This window comes from Castanea sativa, chromosome 5 (assembly GCF_040712315.1).
Source record: "Castanea sativa cultivar Marrone di Chiusa Pesio chromosome 5, ASM4071231v1".
NCBI classification, from domain to species: Eukaryota; Viridiplantae; Streptophyta; class Magnoliopsida; order Fagales; family Fagaceae; genus Castanea; species Castanea sativa.
The window spans coordinates 77019678-77040419 of record NC_134017.1 but is presented as its reverse complement, the minus strand read 5'-3'; the positions used below and the strand labels follow the sequence as shown (position 1 = coordinate 77040419).

General features: G+C 33.8%; 1 protein-coding gene and 1 pseudogene across 1 annotated transcript; both read right to left on the bottom strand.

Annotated features, from left to right (window-relative positions):
* Positions 1 to 5147: 5147 nt before the first annotated feature.
* LOC142636736 (mitogen-activated protein kinase kinase 5-like) lies at positions 5148 to 6977 on the bottom strand. Its single transcript, XM_075811023.1, has one exon. The coding sequence runs from the start codon at positions 6547 to 6549 to the stop codon at positions 5428 to 5430; it is 1122 nt and encodes a 373-aa protein (XP_075667138.1). The 5' UTR covers positions 6550 to 6977; the 3' UTR covers positions 5148 to 5427.
* A 2293-nt stretch (positions 6978 to 9270) lies between these two features.
* On the bottom strand, positions 9271 to 15087 carry LOC142636928 (DNA-dependent metalloprotease WSS1-like; annotated as a pseudogene).
* Positions 15088 to 20742: the final 5655 nt, after the last annotated feature.

Below are 20742 nucleotides of genomic sequence, written 5' to 3'. Positions count from 1 at the left end.
CGAGTACTTGATCTCTCTCCCTTTAGATAGGTAAGACCAACTAATAATCTTTTCATTTTCTCAAGAAATCTGATAAAGTGAGAATTCTTGATGTGATGAGTAGAGCCTATTTGGTTTGCCTTATTTCCATCATCCATCAATCACTCATTTTCGGCAAAATTTGCCAAACAATATAATTTTGGAAAAATTTTAGGCTGATGGCATGCGCTCGAACTTTATTAGTTAGTTGGAATCTTTTTTAGAAATTGAGTTCAACAAAATTGACTTCCAGCCAAAATCGCCAAAGTCAACTTTAATATACTCAACTTCCTACCGAAAATTAGCTCCGAGGTGGATAAAAAAGGAAGTCGAGTATAGTAAACTCGATTTTGGCTGGAAGTCGATTTTGTTGTACTCGATTTTCAAAAAAGAGTCCAACTAACTAATAAACTTTGAACGCATGTCATCCGCCTAAAATTTTTCAGTATTATACTATTTGGCAAATTTTGCCCTCATTTTCAATTACCCAATATTCACTTTTGGTGGGTCCCATGCATAAGAAATCTATTTTACCAAGTTTTCAATCCTAGTTCTAATCACCCATAACTCAACAAAATAAGTGCTTAAAGTATTAGAAAATGAAAATAGATTTTGGGGGTTTCCAAATTATGGAAAATGAGTTTCGATGACACTATTGTAATTTCACTCGTCTTATAGAACCCACTGTTGTGTCTTGTTTAATCATGCCATTCCATAATTACTCCACCCCAGTAGCTCTATCCCTCTCTCCATGCCATACTCTTTCTTTCTTTTTAGTTTTTAATTTTTTTTTTTCTCTTCTCTTCCCAAATAGCTCTCATCTCTTCCAAGAACTATAGAATGCCCTCTCGATGGTCATGATCTGAGAACACAACCGATCTCTCCATCTTGTGTCTAGGTCTCAATTCACCTTTCCAACTAAAGCTCAAACTCTCAAATGTACGGTCTACGTCTCTATCTCAACAGTGACTCTCGTAGTGGGTCTCTAATATCAGGCTGTGGGAATCTCATATTGGCGGCCCAAAAGGTGGAATCAGTCTCTCTTCTCGGTTTCTGTCTCCACAAGGTAGAACATCTCCTCCTTCCATCATCTGTGGGTTTCGCAACAAACAGATCCAAGCGCTAAATTAGAGATCTTATGCACAAGTAAACACAAACCGACTTAGAGATCGGGTGATGAGTTTAGAGTGATTAGATATGGAAATTGAGATACCTCCAAACCAAACAAGCTCTAAACCAACCCAATTGACATTGTCTTTAAGATCTTGCTAAAGTATGTTCAAGATCTGGACAATGTATTTTCAATACTTATTTAACCATACACTAGTGAAGCACTTTCATTAATTTCTAACTTCTACAACTAGTAACACCCATCTTATTTTATCAAATAATAGAAAAAGTAGTAAAAAAATTTGGTCCTTCGATATTTTGGGCTATCCTCCATGTCATGGCATTTGTAGCTCCACGGCAACACCCTCACCGACATTACAACTTCATGCACATACCCACAAAAAAAAGGTTTACCCCATTAAGGCAATAACCACTGTTTAAAATAGGGTTGTATACATATTGGGCCATAAAGTTGAGACTATTTTATCAATCCAACTCATGGCTTAACAAATACGCAACTTGCAAGCATCAGGTGGGCAATAAGGTTGAGACCATTTTATCAGGCCTAATTTTTTTTTAAAAAAGTATAGTTTTCATTCAACTATTTAAGTTGACTATTCAATAAATGATTAAACCTTAGTCCGATATTCCAATTTTATCACAATTAGGTGCCAAAATAAATCAAACTAGAAATTTATATAGATATTTTAAAACCAATACGTGAGTTGAATTATGTCAGGTCTGAAAATGTCACCAAATCCAACCCAACCCAGCCCAAGCTTCTCATTTTTTTTTTTTTAATAATCCGAGATATCAAGTCGTCTTAGATTAGGTTTATCAGATTGTTGGATTATATGCACTCCCCTTAAAAATAATCATGATTAAATTTGTGCAATCTCAAATGGGTATCTACATAGACTCACAGAGACAAAATACAGTTGATTCTATTCTAGTTCCCAAGCAAGAAAATTGCAAGACATACTGTCTTACAGACATTAAAAAAATTTAAAAAAAAAAGTCTCAATAGGAAAGCATGACATTTCTGTAAATCCAAATTCAATCCATAGAGCATAGGCAATTTATCAAAAAAAAAGAAAATAGTATATACTATATACACTCAAAACCAAGCAGGCAAAATATCGGTAGCAATATAATCATTAGACAACATTTCCATGCTGTTTCCTAAAATAAAACCTCATTCTACAATCTCATTTGGTCCTATCAGAGCAAAGAAACAAATAAAAGAACCAAGTGGGTGTTGGAAACACGACTAAATATTAGAGTTCCAATAGAAAAGGAGAGAAGGAGAAGAAAAAAAAGGGTAGGCATCGACAGGTACTGTTGGAAAAAAAAGGAAGAGGGACAGACTATAATAAGAATATAAGATCCATATGGTCCTCAAAAGATGAAACACGCATATCCTGGAACTTTTTTATCATATGCACATCCTTCTTTAATTGCTTTGACAATGATAAAGCAAGCCATGAAGCTCCACATTTACACACAAGTGAAAAAGACACCCATTTAATAACTTTCATAATTTTGTGCCCAAAACTAGCCATCACTTTGCTTTTATGTATGGACAGCAACACCAATAACCCTCAAGCCATCTCTCTCTCTCTCTCTCTCTCTCATGCAAGTGTTCCATTCAAAGTCAAAACCAAAAAAGGAATATTCAATATATCATAAACAAACCAATGGTGAAAATGTGAACACACCAATTGAACATTCCTACAAAGAGTAAAAAACAAAAAACATATAAGCAACTTTGCCTTTTTTTCTGTGTTCCCACCATTAAAACAAAATGAAAGACATTCATCCCTTATATATTACAAACGCAACTCTTACCAAAAATTTTAATGGAAAAGGATTCGCATTAATAAGTTGAAAGGTAAAAGGATTCACATTCCATCATTGAAAGTCAAAAATGGAAATAAATGAGAACCTCCCGGCAAATACCAGAGAGAGAGACAGGGAGACAGAGTATAGGCACCTTTTCTTTTCCTGTGCTCCCACCATGATGATTGACAAAAAGAGAGATTGAGGGCTTTTTACATATTAAGAAGGCAAATATTATCTTACCCTTGATCCCCACCTTAATAAGTTGAAACGCAAAAGGATTTGCATTCCATCCTTTGAAATTACATCGACACTTGAGTTAAGAGTATGATAACCAATAATTTCAACCAAAATTGGCAAAAATTCAGCCGCCTCATGGCAAAAATCAGAGAGTGTAGGCACGTTTTCCTTTTTCTGTGATCCCACCATGATGATAGACAAAAAGAGAGAGATTAACACTTTATATATTAGAAAGGAAGATCTAATCTTAGCCATGACCCCCACCTTAATAAGTTGAAAGGCAAAAGGATTTGCATTCCATCCTTTCAATCACCCCTTGAGTTAGAGTATGATAACCAAAAATTTTTTTAAAAAAAAGGCAAAAATTCAGCCGAGCCACAATAAATCCACAACCCTTTAGTTTGTTTGACAAATACCCCAATAATAAATTCAACCAAAAATCGCAAAAATCCAGCCACCCAACACCCCCTTTTAACCAATCCCCACGCCAATAACCCTTGAGTTATAGTATTATAACAAAGCTCATAACAAAAACTCGTGCCTCATTCACAGAAGATAGACTTTCCTTTCCTAGTAAACATTATCAAAGACAAAATGAGATTGACTAACTAAAACAGGCCCCTCAAATTCTTTTCCCCCTAAAAGTCAAACCCTTAACCATCATATCAAAATTACACAAAATCCTAGTCATTCTTGAATTGAACAAAAAAATTAAAGCAAAATAGAAGTTTCAAAAAACCCAACAATAATTTCAACCAAAAATGGATAAAAATTCAATCACCCAGCAAATCAAATAAACACCCTCTTTTAGCCATTCCTCACGCCAATAGCCCTTGAGTTATAGTATGAAAACAAAGCTTAGAACAAAAGCCTGTGCCTCCTCATTCACAGAAGATAGATTTTCCTTTTCTAGCAAACATTATTAAAGACATAACGAGATTGATTAAAACTAGAAACATACCCTTCATTCTTTACCCCCTAAAATCAAACCCTTACCCATCATATCCAAATTACACAAAATAGCACCGTTCATTTTGATAACAAGGAACTCCAGAGACTGTGCAGGGCATCGAGTCTCTTTACCCGGTTAAACCATAGACCCATGTAACATTCCCACATCACATGGATTAAGCTCGTCATTGACTTTCGCCAATGGTACATAGCCCCTAGAAATTGTTTGCATCCAAGCCGATTCAAACCTTAGACTTGGAAGGAGCATACCACCATTCCACCAAGACCAAGTCCTTGACCCTAGGGGTTACCAAAATAGTAACCAATCTTGAAATGGACAAACAGATAACAAATGAAAGAAAAATAGAAGTTTATATAAAAACTCTAATAACCCAACATTAATTTCAATCAAAAACGGCAAAAATTTAGCAACACCCCTTGTAACCAAACCTCACACTAATAACCCTTGAGTTATTGCATAATAACAAACCTTGAAAAGCACATTCATAATGGTTCAAATCCTAAATATGAACTTAAAAAGACCTCTAATAACCCAACAATAGTTTCATCCAAAAATGGCAAAAATCCAGCCACCCCAATAAATCCAACACCCCTTTTAACCAATTCTCACACTAATGACACAAGTTGTAATAATGAAGCTAAAAAAGACCTCTAATAACCCAACAATAATTTCAACCAAAGATGTCAAAAATTCAGCCACCCCCAATAAACCCAACACACATTTTAAGCAATCCTCACACTTATAACGCCATAAAAAGGCGGCTAACTCAATTGCCAAAGTCTCTTGGACCTGTACTAAAACTCAATTGGCGTCTTGGCCTGTGACAATAAATGACATTCATAATGGTTTCAAATCCTTGAAAAGAACTTAAAAAAAGATAAAAACATTGTGCCTCATCATTCACATAAGATAAGATTTTTCCTTTTTTTTTTTTCTTCTTCTAGTAAACATTACAAAAGACATAACAAGATTGAAAATTCAGTGACTTAAAAAAAGACTGAAGAGACTGAGATTGATTGAAACTACAGAGACATAACCCGCCCAATTTCTCATCTCAAATTCTTTAAACCTTCCCCCACCCACCACTAAAAATCAAACCCCGCCCATCATTATCAAAATTACATCAAATCTTTTAACCATTCTTGAATCAAACAAAATGGGAAAAATTAAAAAAAAAAAAAAATTAAGACTTTTTTTTTTTTTGTTTTTTTTTTTTTTGCTTACAACTACAACTACTACAACTACTACTAAGAATTAAGCGGGCGTGGAGGAGGTAAAAGTTGATGAAGATTCTGATTCACCTGATTGTTCACCTGAACATTATGTTGCACAATGAATGGGTGCCTTAACAACTGCGAAGCCGTCCACCTTCGGCTCGGCTCTCTCTGCAAACAACAGGAGATAAAGTCCCTAAACTCCCTCGACGCATTGGCCGGCGCCTCCGGCGGCTGCGACATACAAATGGCGCACATCAAGCTCGCCCAATCCCCTTGCCTCGAAACCGCGAACGGGAACCGACCCATGTAGAACTCGAGAATGCTAACCCCGAAGCTCCATATGTCCCCGGCGTACGCATTGTACTGCCCGTCGTTCAAGTCGGTGTTGATCCTCTCCGGACTCATGTACGCGATGGTGCCCACCGAGGAGTTACACGGGTCCATGGTCTGCGCCAAGATTCTCGAGACCCCGAAGTCGGCGATCTTGACTTGGTTCCTCGTGTTGAGCAGGAGGTTCGACGGCTTGATGTCGCGGTGGACGATGTGCCGCCGGTGCAAGTAGGCAAGTCCGGCGAGGATCTGGCGGGCTAGATCGGAGAGCTGGCGCTCGTTCGCGATGTGCATACCTTCCAAGGACCCGCGATCCATGTACTCCAGGAGGACCTGGATTTCGCCGTTGTGGTCGAACATGTCGTGGCATTTGACCACGTTGGGGTTGTCCACGTCGCGGAGGATCTCGATTTCGGTGCAGATCTGGCGGCGCGTCGAGTCGTCGTGGTTCCCGTATATGACCTTGAGGGCGAAGACCCGACCCGTGGGCTTGTGGATCACTCGGTACACGGTGCCTCCCGTGCCGCTACCGATTCGATTGGCTCGCTCGAGCTGGGAGTAGTGGAAGACTAGAGGAGTTGCGTTTCTGTTTCTGTGATTAGAGTTTTCTTCGCACGAGGAAGAGGAGGAGGAGGCGGAGGCGGAGGAGGAGGAGGAGGAAGAGGAAGGGAGCGAGGTCGGGGGGAGAGGGAGGGGGACGGCTAGAGCTGGGTCCCGTATTGGGAGAGGGAGGGTTAGATCTGGGCGGCGGCGTGAGCGGAAGCCTTGTTTTGATGTGGGGCCCACTTGGGGTTGGGGTTGAGGGGGTTGCATCGGCCTCATTTTTTTTTTTTTCTTTTTTTGGGTTTTGATCAATCGATAATTTTGTTCTGGATTTTGAAAAAGGATTAATCGAATCGAATAGAATAGAATCGAGAGAGAGAGAGAGAGAGAGAGGTGGGTTGAGATTAATAATAGGAGAAGAGAAAGAACAACAAGGATGAGTTGTTCTTTTGGAGAGGAGAGAAAAATAAGACCGAGAATAACAAAGTTTGTTGTGAAAATGAAAAGGGGAGGAGAAGGGAAGAGAGGAGAGGAGAGGAGACTTTGTTTTTTGAAGAGAGAGAGAGAGAGAGAGAGAGAAGGTTCTTGGAAGTAGAGGAAGGTGGTTTTGTGTAAATGAAATTTGGGTTTTTTTTTTTTTTTTTTTTTGGTTTTGTTTTTATATTTATAGTTTTTAGAGGAGGAGGAGAAATGAGAAATGAAATGATGGAATAAAAATTTGGGGATTAATAATGGAGATATGAGAGGGGGAGGGGAGGGATGGTTGCAATCAAAAGAGGGGAATCAAGGATTTTTTTTTTTGTTGGAAAGGTCAACGCGCGCTGAAGAGAGTGTGAAGCACGGACCAATGAGAATGTAGAAGAGAGTGGGCCCCAGTTTGGGGACACTCGGGTCCGTGAGTGTTGGGACGCTCCACTCGAAGACATTGGGCATCAATCTTGTGGAAATTTTGGAAAACCCACAATTGCTTGGGGTTCTGGACCCCACTTATTTCACTGCGTGGATCCTATGGAGATAATAGTCTTCTTTTTCTTTTTCTTTTTTCATTATGTTCATCCTTGTTTATTAAGAGTTGTACTTAGTGTACATTTAACTTTACTTAGCCTTTTATTTTTTTATAGTATTAGCTCAATGAATCACTAAAATATACTAATGTACAATGAATGAAGCATTTAATTTTTGGAATACCTAACAGTAGTAAAGGAGGAAGAAAGTGATTGTTATAATAAAATACTACTTCATGATCTAACCTAATTTACCTACATTCACTTGTGCGTGGTTTAGTTATTAATTCAATGAATAAAGGATCTTATCTTCAAATAAGGAAATTATATTAAAAATTCTCAAAATAAATATATTTAAACTTTTCCTATATAAAAGGTCAATAAATTTTGATCTATAATAAAAAAATAATAATAATTATCATGAAACAAACCAAATCTAAAAATAACTATTTATATTTGTTTGGGCATAATTCAACTTGGAAAATAATAACTTATATTCATTTATTTAATAAACAAGTCAAATCCAAAAACAACTATAGGGTCAAGGACAAAAATGAACACATATCACCATTGCGATAAGTCTAATGTACTGTAGCATTAGAACTAAGCCAAGTTTTAAGCTCAACTACTAAACAAATTAAGTTCAAATTTAATAATGTATTCATGAGAAAACTTGTAAGTATAAAACTTGATTTAAGTGTATACAATATTATATGTTTATAAGTATACATGTATATAAATAGTATTATATAGACCTCATATTGGAATGTATAATTTTGTAAATTAAGTGTCATAAAATATTAAATTAATATTTGTAATTTTTTAGTAATATAAACAATTCATTTTGTTGTAAAAATTCACATATAATTTATAACAATATGAGATTAGTGAATCTAATATTTATAAGCTCAAAATAGCTAAGAGTCCGTTTGGATTGAGGGGGAGAAAGGGAGAGTGAAGTAGAGTAGAGTAGAATTTGTTAAAAATTAATCTATTTTCAGCCAAGTCAAGTCAAGTCAAATTTGCTCTACTCCACTCCCGCTCTCTCCCCTCTCAATTCAAACATGCTCTAAGATTGGTGAATCTAATTTTAACATGTGATTAATTATTTTACACATGTGCTAGCTATAGTTTGTTATATTTTTAACTCATTGCTTTACACATGCTAGTTACAATTTGTTTTATGATTTTAACACATGTGATTAATTGCTTTTACCCATGTGTTACAAAGGACTGTTTAGGGAAGCATATATAATTAGCCAAGATTGACTATCGTAAACTCAGCTTTAGAATTGGATGAAAATTTTTATTTTAAAATCAGAGTTGAGATTAGAGTTTCTTCCTCTCAGCTCAATGTATATTCACTGAGCTCCTCTTCAACTTTTCTGGCGAAACCTTGAAAAAAGACTTCCAGTGCCAAACCAAAAACAAATTAAACACATCCCTCCTCCTCCTCCAAATAATACATCATGGGATTTTAGACTATGATAAATTACATGCCACTTCAGTTATTCTAGGAGCACCCCCAAAATATTAGATATGTTGGAACTCGAATCAATACTCTGTAACAACAGAAAAATAATGGATTTCTGATTGTACCATCTTTTGCCCCCACTTCTTTGCTAAGCGTAAATCTACATATACAGTGTAAGCCTGTGTTTGGTTTAGCTTTGTTACTCAAAACTATAACATAGCATCCCAAGCCTTCACTAGTTTTTGTTTTTGATTTTTAAACAATTCCATAGTTATATTGGGGGAGTGGGTATTTGAATTCTAGATATTTCTGTTTAAAATGCTAAGAAATGTCAATTAAGTTACAGTGCTCTTGGTAAGCCTTCACTAGTCAATAATTATTAATCAATTTTATAAACTCGTTTAGGCATCTCAATTTTCAGCCAATATTTAGTGGAATAATCAGAAATATGCAAGATTAAAAAAGAAGTATAACTAAAAGCCATGAAGATGCCTCATAATAAAACCTAATTTAATGGTCTACTTAACAAAGTAAAAGAGATTATTCTCAGAAATCAACCACATGTTCACATCCAATATTCTGTTTTAAAAGCTTTGAAAACATCATGAACCAATCACCCATGAAAGGGAAAACAAACCGTTCCATTAATATTTTACTATATGTTTTTTGTTTGTATTATGCACATAAAGTAAAATAACATAATATAATATTTTTTTTTTTTTTTTTGTATTATGTACCTAAGCTAAAATGTTTAGAACAGAGTTTGCTTTCATAACCAAGGATCTATCTGCAGTCAAGTGCCAACATAGGGTCCACGAGCAGAGGTAGGTGGACCATACGAATATCGCCACTCTCCACAGGCTAAGCATCTCACCAAATTAACACTGTTGTCTAGCGTACAAAATTTGCAGGACCAAACCTTGAAATTAGCAGTCTCCTTGTGCTTAGGTGTTCCACAGGCTTCACATGAAAGTGCCAAGGGCTGCAATCATGTTGAAATATTGTTAGAGCATCAGCGCACGCATCCAAAATGCAATGGTGACACATGCACACACAATTTCATGCCGGTCTTAACAGGCAACAATAATGTATCTAGAAAAGACTTGAAAGAGTTGTCTGTACCATAAAAATTAAACAAATTCCTTCCAATCATTTTTTATAATAAGTTTCAACCTAAGGGATAATTCTTGGTTGATTGAAAGAACTCCTTCCACTCATTCATAATCTGAAGACACAGTAACAAGAGAACATTAACAAGTGTCTTAAAGCTAATCCTATTATCCAAGCATTAATTTGGCAATGTCAAATGATGCCAAGCTAACTTGGGAGCTTGAGTAGGCTTGTTAGCAGATCATAAGTCTTTATTTATTATGTATTCTGGCATCAATAACTTTCTGATCAGGTTTCTTTAATTTTTTTTTTTTTAGTTTCAATTGCATTTAAATGTTAAAAGGCAATTATTATTGGTTTATTGGGGTTTTTTTCCTAGATTTTATAAAGTAACTGGGTTTTATAAGGTATCTAGGTGTGCCCCTAATCGCAGGTAAGCTCTTTGAGCGTGGATGCAAGCCTCTCATTGATAAGATTACTGCTTGGACTAATTGTTGAATAGTCAAAAACCTGTCCTTTGCAGGTAGGTTACAACTTTTGCAATGTTATATAGCGTCCATAGATTTTGGACTTCTATCTTCATTCTTCCTAAAAGGGTGATAAGAAATATTGACCACAAATTCAGTTCCTTTATTTGGAGGTGCTATAGTGGCTTGGGAGTTGGTATGTTCTCCTATAAGGAAAGGGAGGCTAGGGCTGAACAGAGTAGAGGACTGGACTAGGGTGTGCTAAAGCATATTTGGAATCTCTTTATTTAAGCTGGTTCATTGTGGGCTGCTTGGGTTTATACCCATTGCGTAAAGGTAGGAGTTTTGGGGTAGTTACTACTCAAAATTGTTCTCGGGGATGGAGGAAAATGTTGAATTGAGAACTCTTGATAGCTCCAAGTTGAAGTATTATGTTAGTGATAGCAAGGGCCTTTTTTTTTTGTGTGTGTGTGGGGGAGGGGGCAGCGGGCGCACAACTGATGGTACCCAGATGCTCCTTCGGTTCTCAAATATGGGCTAAAGGTGGTCTATGATGTTGGAGCAAGTTGAATGCTAAACTCTCTTATGTTATTTGTGATGAAAGCTGGAATTGGATGCCAGCAAGGTCTAGTAGTATGGTTTCCATTCAAAGCAAACTGTTTGATATGAATATATGGGGTATCCATTCATCAAATAGCTCCTCAAAAATAACTCCAAAAACCAGATAATATTCAAGGATACTGCTCACAGCCATTGTAAAGCCCCCAAACCCCTAAGTTTTCCCCTTTTGTTTTGTTCTCCAAACCTACTCACTTTTCCTACACTATTAAAACCCATATATTCCCTAATGTTTTCCAACTTTTTCCTGCCCAAATTCTAACTGCAGCTCATCCAAAAACCAAATAACAAGTTGCTGTCCAGAAATTTTAGATCAAATTTGGCTTCGTTACCCTTTAATTTGCAACAAGGCTTTGATTATTTTCCTCCTCTCCACACCTAATCAAGATTAAAAGATATAGGCAAGCCAAAGGTCACAAGATTATATCCTAGAACAGGCATGGATTAAGAAGACAATTAATGATGTTAACAAAGTTACCTCAGCTACTTGAGAGGCAATATAGTAGATCGAAGAAGTGTCAAATAAAAACTCAACAACTTACACAACAACCAGGCCTTAGCCCCAAAAATTTTGGCAACTATAACATTTGCATGTATGTGAAAATAATATTAATCAAAATAATAAAAGTGAAAGATAATGCCTGTGGCTACTATGTGCCAATAATGTTAAACAAGATTTAAAGAAAGACTACCTGATTTAAAAGAGTACATGTGTTGCATTTCCATGTTGCTTGACCATCTACTGTCTCCTGATTAGGCATGGATGCAATAGGGGAAGTTCGGGTAGAAAAACCATCAGAAAATTTCAAATCTATTGACCTTTCAGAAGGCCCTAAAGATGATCCAATATCTTTGTCCAAGTCAGTGTTACTCTCCAAAGACTTGGACCCACACCATAAATCATCATGTAGTCTCCTTTCTGCAGCCATGGCTGCAGCTTGTATAGGGCTGAGAGCAGCCTTAATGTTACTATCACCACCTACACGGTTAGGTCCGGATGGCAAAAGAGCTCCACGCCGGGCTCTGTTTTCTGCTGCAGCCAAGGCAGTCTGCCGCAAGGATGGCAAAGGGGGTTGATAAGAAAACCCACCTAAACGTCTCCCAGGAAGATCAAATCCTTTCCCAGTGCCTGTAATCCCTTTAGCTAACAGTTCGTCACATTCCTGCAGAATAGCTTGGGGGCAATCAATTAGGTGATAGATAAAATATCTACAAAAAGTTCATAAGACAGTTCAGAAAAAACTAAAATACAAGATAATCTAATGACATGACAGGATTTTAATTTATCAAATCTATCATACTTAAGCTCACATGTATGACAGATCAGCATGCCCCAAATAATTCCAACACAAAAAAATTACAAATTAGAGTATGGCATGCATTAATTCCGTTAACATTTAAAAGAAAAATTATTCACACCCCCCCCCCCCCCCCAAAAAAAAACCCACTTGAAAGATAAAGGAATATGTTCATGCATATAGTCTACCAAATCTAAAGGGTAAAGAAAAGCAAAAGGCCAAAAACAAATTTGGATATCAGATAATCTTATATTATAAGTCTGATTACTAAGTGATTCCTCTCCTTTAAGAGCTTGAGTTAGTAGTCATCCAAAAAAAACCATGTAGTACCCTTCAATATACAGAATTCTATATTTTGAATTGACACAATGAAATTCAATGATTGTTTTGCTGATTTTATTTCAACATAGATTGTTTTTTTCCCCCATCGAAACAAGTTCCTACAATTAATGGAAACCTATACTTGAAGGGAAATTTGATGTTTATAAATTCTGTACCAAAAACAAAATAAGAAGGCAATTTATGTTGTTGGACTTCTCAAACACCCAGCAGAACAAACTTCTGTCTTGGGGGAGAAAAACACTGCAAAAACTAAATCATTTCTGACAGAAATTGATTTTATAAGTTATTTGAAGGTGTTGGCACCTCAATACTAGATACATTTTTTTTTTGGGGGGGGGGGGGGGAGGTGTTGGGGAAACCATGAGCTAAAAAGGGGGGGAATTAAGTGTAAACTACACAGAAAGTATTTTGAAAAACAAGGTTAAGAAGGAAATTTGGTCATAATGATTCCCAGTGACCCCGTAAATAAACAAGCCCAAGATATTTTCAGATGGAATTTGTCACAAGGTATACTAAATTAATAACAAAATTGTGCTAATACCTATGACTCGGTCATCTTAGCAAATCAGAATTTTTCCACATTTTTGTTGCTACCATGATTAACCCTATCGTTAAGATGATATTTTGCAGTCAAGTCGCACTTGAGCAGTTAAAGTATAGCTTTCAATCATAACAGTGTAAATAATATGTGTATCCTCATTTTATACCAGAAAGCCTTTGAGACAATCAACTTGGAACATTTAAAATTGATTAAAACACAAACTCACTTTCTCTCTCAAGTAGGCTTTAGAATTCTACCGATTTCCAATCCAATGCAGTAGAAATGTGTGTGTGCACGCACGCTAATGCATGCTTCATGTGTGTGTAATCTGACTATCAAATGAACTGTGATCTATACTTGGTGGAAGATTTTCAAGTTCCAACCACTTATAAGGCCATAAATCTTCCAACTCAAAATCATTACCAAAGAGAGTAATATAAACAATAGTATTATCTTTAGCATGAACAGGAAATAAGACAAATCACCTTTCTAATTTCATCCAAGAGGTTGTAAAAATCAGTGTTGTGAGGGCCATACTCATTGTGGCAAAGCTCATGAAGCATAGTATCAAGAATCTGTTCATAAGGGAAGAAATCCCATTCCCTGTTTGGCCTCCGCAATCTAAGCTTAACCTCAGCACCTCCTCCTATGTTCAGCCCTAGAAGAGCCCGGATTGGCAGGACTGCATTTTAAAATTCTTTATGAGAAAAGAAATATACATAGTTTTGATAAACAACAAAACTTCATTGAAAGAAAAAATCAACTACAAATAGCCAAAGCACACAGGAAGTGTGCTGAGGAAAACATAAAAACAAATAAACTAAGATGCATAGAAAGTAAAATTATCAAGCAAATCAGGTAAAGAAGCGAAATTGAAAAGACCCAATGTGTTTGTCCACCCAAGCAAAGTCTGCAAAAAAAAAAAAGCTTCAGCTCATGAATTGATCTTTCGGTTCCTTAAAAAAACGTGTATTCCGCTCCAGCTAAATGCTCCACATTAGGCAATTAGGGATCATATTCCAAAATATTAAAGCATTAATCACACTTCACCACCCAAAGTTTAATCATATTTGTTCTTTATTCATATTGTAATGAAGGTTGCAACTTTGTTTTTCGGGAATACTTTAAAGATAAATTGCAACTTTTTTTTTCCCCAATATTATCATTTACTTACACCTATCAAAATAATTGTAACTTTTTTCTTTCTTTCTTTTTTTTTTTTTTTTTTTGTGTGGAAAGATTTGATAAACTTTGAACCTATGGCATCCACTCTATAATGATTGTTCGTTATCATCAGTCTAGACACCAGTTGGTTTTGATTTAACTGAAACCCATGTAACAGAAATTGAAACATGCGATTTTATAATGATTTTGGACTAAACTTTCACTAAAAAAACACACACACATGTTCAAAAATCGACACAAACCACAGGTAAAGAGAACAGGAATATATATATAAAACAATGAAAGGATGAGAAAAAAGTGAGTACCAGAACTCAGAAAGGATATTGACTTTCCATTTACGTTTGCGCATGATTGGTTGAACTTGTTTGGCAACTCGCTCAAGAATTAATCTGGCTTCATCCTCCCCAATCTTCTTCAGAGGTTTGATTTCCCAAACCTTGTTAAGATCGTTAAGGTCCATGTTTTTTGGACTGGACTAGAACCAGAGCTGAAGAAACAGATGTACACTCCAAAAGTTCTTCGCCTTGTTATATCTGCATTAATTAAGAGAATTCATGAGTGCTCAAAGTCGAAATAGAAAGAGAAAATTTTGATGAAGAGATAGAATTAAAAGAATAGATTTTTAATCTGTAAAGTGGGTTCCTGCTTTTGAACCACAAGAATGTATGGAGAGAATATCAGATTGTTAATTTACAACAAAGAGAGCGAGAGTGAGAGACAATGGCCTTGTTTGGATCTGGGATAAGGAAAGAGAGTATAGATTTTTGATATTATGGCCTTGTTTGGACCCAAAAACACATGTATAGATTTATGAGTATTTTCTTAAAAGTAGTTGTAAAAAAACATAATTTATTCCGCAATTTATTTGCCACAACCTAAGTGGCCGTGTTTATTTATCACTTATGCATAAATTTACAAATTTTTATTTACCAATCACACTTATAATCTGCCACGTCACAGTTATGGTAAGAAGTTATAAAAAATTTTGAAATTTTTTTGAGATACTACGTCCATAACATTTTTATAACATTTTCACAACAAATCATATGTGATTAGTTATTATTGGTTTAAATTTAAACCTAACACTAAGATTACTATTTTGCCCCAACAGTAACAACCTGCCACTTAAGATTTGTTGTAAAAATATTGTGAAAATATTCTGGACATATTATTTCTCGATTTGTTTTGCCATTTAGCATGATTTTAGCAACTAGTTAATTGGTATGTCTTTTTAGTAAACTAACATCTCGAGTTTTTTAGACTCAAGTTCAATGAAGGAACTCGAGTCTTATGCACTCAATTTTGATGCTCTGGCAGGTTGATGTGGATATTTTTATACACACATAGAACTCGAGTCTTAAAGATTCAAGTTTTGTTTTTATAGATTTGGAGAAACGGAGAATAAGAAGAACAAAAAGAAAGAAGAAGAAGAAGATCTGAAGAGGAAAATTTGAAGAAGAAGAAGAACAAAAACAATGGTAGGAACTCAAGTCTTAGAGACTCAAGTTTCATGTGAATTTTTCTTCCACATCAGATTGCCACAACTTGGAACTCGAGGCTTAGAGGCTCGAGTTCCTACACTAAACTTGAGATGCTAGTTTGCAAAATAGTTTTGAAAAGTTGACAACTAACTAAATTTTTCCAAAAATAATGCTAAATGGCAAATTTCCCCAAATTTTTACGGTCATAGACTTTTCCTTTTCTTATAGGAACCATTTCCAAAATTAATTATAATTTTATAAATTTAAAGTAATTTAAAATTTTAACAAAAGTCTTGTAAGTTGTAACTTAATTAGCGTCTCATAATATTTGTAATGTAGACGTTAAAGGTTTAAGACTCCTCCTCCAATTATCAAATCATCTGAAACAAAGTTATCTAATAATTTAAAATAACGAAACACCTTATTATATATAGGAAATTAAGTTTTAACACATAATCTCTTCATTTTAAGTCAAGTGAAGTGGGTTAGAATTAAATATAACAAATAAAAATTTTACTTATTACTAATAGAGATGTGTATTCAACCCATCAACCTAATGAAGCCAACCTAACAATACCTCGATTTGAATTTTGGTGGGTTAATTAGTTGGATTTAGTTATAAATATTTTTTGAAGCTTGGGTAGGATAGATTGAGGTTGGCAAAATTTTAAATTCAACTAATTTGACCGAATCTGGGCTATTAATAGTTTGATATATATATATATATATATGTGTGTGTGTGTGTGTGTGTGTGTGTGTGTGTGTGTGTGTGTGTGTGTGTGTATATATGTATGTATATAGTTTTTAAAATTTTTGTATTTTTTTTTTGGATTTTGAGAGTTTGTTTAAATATGTTAACTTGATTTATTTTGATATTGATTTGATTTTAATAAAATTTAAATATTAGACTTAATTATGTAAATTGTAATTATTTATTAAATAATAAATTTAAATAGTTGAATAAAAATAGAATTTTTCATTAGATATGATAATTTAATGAATTTATTCAACCCAAGTCAATCCAACCTAACCCCTGGGTTGGTTTTTTAAGAAGCCTAGAGGTAGTGGTTAAGGTTGAGTTTTTGTTTGTTTGTTTTTATTTTTATTTTTAAATAATCTAAATCGATCAAGTTTTTGGGGTGCAGTTCTATATGGATCGATTAAAAAAGTATTGGCAAAAATGCTATTTACACCTATTAACTTTGCCCAAAAATCATTTTGGTCCTTAAATTTAAAGTTAGTCATTTTAGTCTAATAACTTTACCCCAAAATCATTTTAGTACAGTAACTTTACCCAAAAATATTATTTTAGTAATTTAAGTGGCCATTTTGACTTTTTGAGTGATTTTTGGGCAAAATTGCAAGACTAAGTGAGTCCTTAAAAAGACTAACAAGATTTTTGGGGAAAGTTATTGGACTAAAATGACCAACTTCAAACTTATATGACTAAAATGATTTATGAGCAAAGTTACCAAACTAAAATGATCAAATTCAAGTTTAAAAAACTGAAATGATTTTTGGGCAAAATTAGCAGATGTAAATTGTATTTTTTTTTCATTAGGTTGTGTTTTTTTAATTTAATTTAATTTAATTTATGGAGATAACTGTAGCTGTCCTCCATGGGGTCAATTTTTCTTATTAAATTGTGTTCTCTGACGTGGTTGGGTAGGGCTATTCCAATTTCGCCCATAACGACATTGCATTTTATGAGAAGGCCTTTCAAGCGGGCTTAACATTCCCTATTCAGCCTGTCACCATTGAGTTATACGATCATCTACATTAGCTCAGGCCCATTAGCCATGAATGTTAGGTATGTCCTGATAGAGTGTATGACAGATTTCATATGCATAAATCTTTTTGGCCTTCGTCCATCGTAAGGCTAAGAGCTTCCTTGCCCTCGTTTAAAGTATAAAAAGACTAGGGACGAAATTAGGAATTTTTGCTTGACGGGACAAATTATGTATTAGTTCAAAATCAATAGAAATTCAAAATACATACATACATGATTAGTTGAGATAGTAATTAGTTTTCAAAAATGATAGCTCCAATATGATTAGGCGACACACTTAAAACTTTCTCAAAACATAAAAGCTCTAAAACCTTAAGCATCTCTTACATTTATAGTCAGAAATTAATTTGTAAATAGCCTAAATAATTCAAATATTGACAGAATAATTTTCATATTCTCATGTTTAAATTTGAATAAAAGAATATATATGTTTAGTGGTACAAAAAAGTCAAAAACATATTTTATTTTGTTTATATTAACGTTATTTTTATTTAAATAATTTGTTCAAAAAATAATTCAAAATTTTATATACCTGTGACACTTTTAGATTTATTTCATAATATAAAATAAAGAGTAAGTAACAGTTCATCATACTACTAATAAAATGAAAATGATAAAAAAAAAATCAAATTTGAATGTGAAAAAAAAAAACACATATAAGCACCATGGTAATTTTGGACATCTCTTCAATATAAAAAATTAGAATAAATCTGGTATTGATCCTATCCTAGCATCCAACACCATGTACAAAGTGCTTGGAGTTTTAGGGGGAAAATGGTTCGAGCTGCGAAGTTAACAGCATGTTGTAATTATTTTAAAAAAAAAACGCCATGTTCCAAGTTACTGATAGTCATGACACAAAGAGTGCTACAAGATGCCATTCGTTATATATGCCTTAGGATTGGTTGAGTACGTAAAATCCAATAATGGAATTCAAAAACGTTTATTAGGGAGGTTGGTTATTCTTTTTTCCACTAAATGGACAAGTACTACCATTGACACAATTGAAATGTTAAATGAAAAGGGAAAAGAAGTATTGTTAAATCACTAGTTTTTATTTTTATTTTTATGGCATTTGAATCATTAATTACTGAGTTAATTTTACTTGATCTATAGGATAATAGTTAATCAAGGCATGAATTGAATAATATACAATAACAAAAATAATAGCATTTTACAAATCTTGTTGCCTAAGTAAGTATAATGTAGATTTTGCTTTTCATAAAATTATAGTTCACTATGATTTGGAGAGACTCTAAACCTTTTAGAGCCTAAAGACTAAAGTGTGTCTTGGACTTATAGCTCAAAATTGATCCTAATTAATTTAAATATTAATGGAATAATTTTTCATATATATCCTCATGTTTATATTAATTTGAATAAAAAGTATCGTATGTTTGTTGGTACAAAATAAGACAAAAACATATATGCTCTTTTTAATGTTTATGTTTATGGTACTTTAATTTAAATGTTATATTTAAAATATAATATAATTCTATTATACCAAGTGCATAATTCATGCCACGATCTAGCTTTATCTGAGCTAGTTCCTTTGCCATTGTTTTACTCTTGTGTGCATTTTTGAAAAAACGTTTAGAAAAACTACTTAAATGATTATGTAATTGTATAATACAAAAATGTAGCGACAAAAATCACTATTTTTCAATGAATACATTTCAGTGCCTAAACTTGTTTTTTGGTGCTAAATGTTGTGTTAAAAATAAATTCACCTCAAAAATCACTTTTTGGTGGAATACATTTGAATGCCTAAAATCGTGTTTTGGTTCCAAATGTTGTATTATAAATAAATACATCACTAAAATGAGAATAATCCATTATAATTTCAGCATCAACCCAAAATATATTTTTTATTTGTCCCTCACTATCTAAATGTATTGCATAATGAAATGATCAATTATCAATAAGTTGCTTGTTTGTTACTGAATGTATCTTGTTAAACTGCCTTGTTTACGATATACTATGAGCTTACGTATTGGATTTGACGATGGTTATAGTGATATTAGGCGGGAAACATGTCCCTTCTTAAAAGACATTATAGAAGCCTATGTAAAAAGTTACTACTGAACACAATAAAATAAAAACACCCCTAAAAAAGACATAAATATCATTAAATTGTGACTCATTCTTTTGCTTAATGTCCTCTCGTAAATTAAGGATTTTAATAGAAATCAATTATTATTTACTGTATAATATATTATAAAAAGTAATATTATGTAACTATATAAATAATAAATTATATGACAACCACGATAACGGCTGAAGAAAAAATATTAAATATAAAATTTTATATTATTAGCGTTTAATGTTCATGGTCATAGCCTCAACTCAGTTCAACAAAACCTTTAAAAATTAAATTTATATTATTCTCTATCATTCAAGTTCAACAAATTAATGAACAATTATTTTTATTTTAGAATCTAGCCAACCCTGCCAGCAAATCCTTCACTTTCCCCCAAAATAGCCCCGGCGCAATCCCCATCCAACTCCACTTAGTACCAATAGGTTATCAATGAATACTAATTAATGCATTAATAAGAAACAAAAAATAAAAACTCACCTGTCAAGAAAAGGAAGAAGAGGACACCTTTGGCTAGCTGTACTTGAGAGAATAATTTGTAAATAACTTCATTAACTCAAATATTGATGAAATAATGTTCATATTCTCATGCTTAAATTTGAATGAAAATATTAAGTGGTAACAAAAATAATTTTTTTTTTTAATGTTTATGTAGATGTTAATCTTACCTTTATTCAAATAATATGTTTTAAAAAAATCAAAATTTTATATATCCATGACACTTTTAGATATTTAATTGTGTGCAAAAATAAATAGTAAGTAATAGTTCATCGAACTACCAATAAAAGGAAAATAATAATAAATAAAATTTGAACATGAAAAAATAAGACACATTTAATTAAGCACACAAGTGATTAGTAACTATGAATTTTAATTTATGATGAAGTATTTTATATTAGAAGATTCATTTATGTTGGTTCAAAAAAGAAGTTTCATTTGTGATGTAAAAAAACAAACTTTTAAGAATGAAATTGATGATATTAAGTTAGATTATATACCATTTTGCAAAACCAACACAATAATTTTGGACATCTCTTCGATAAAATAAATTGGGGAAACACTGGC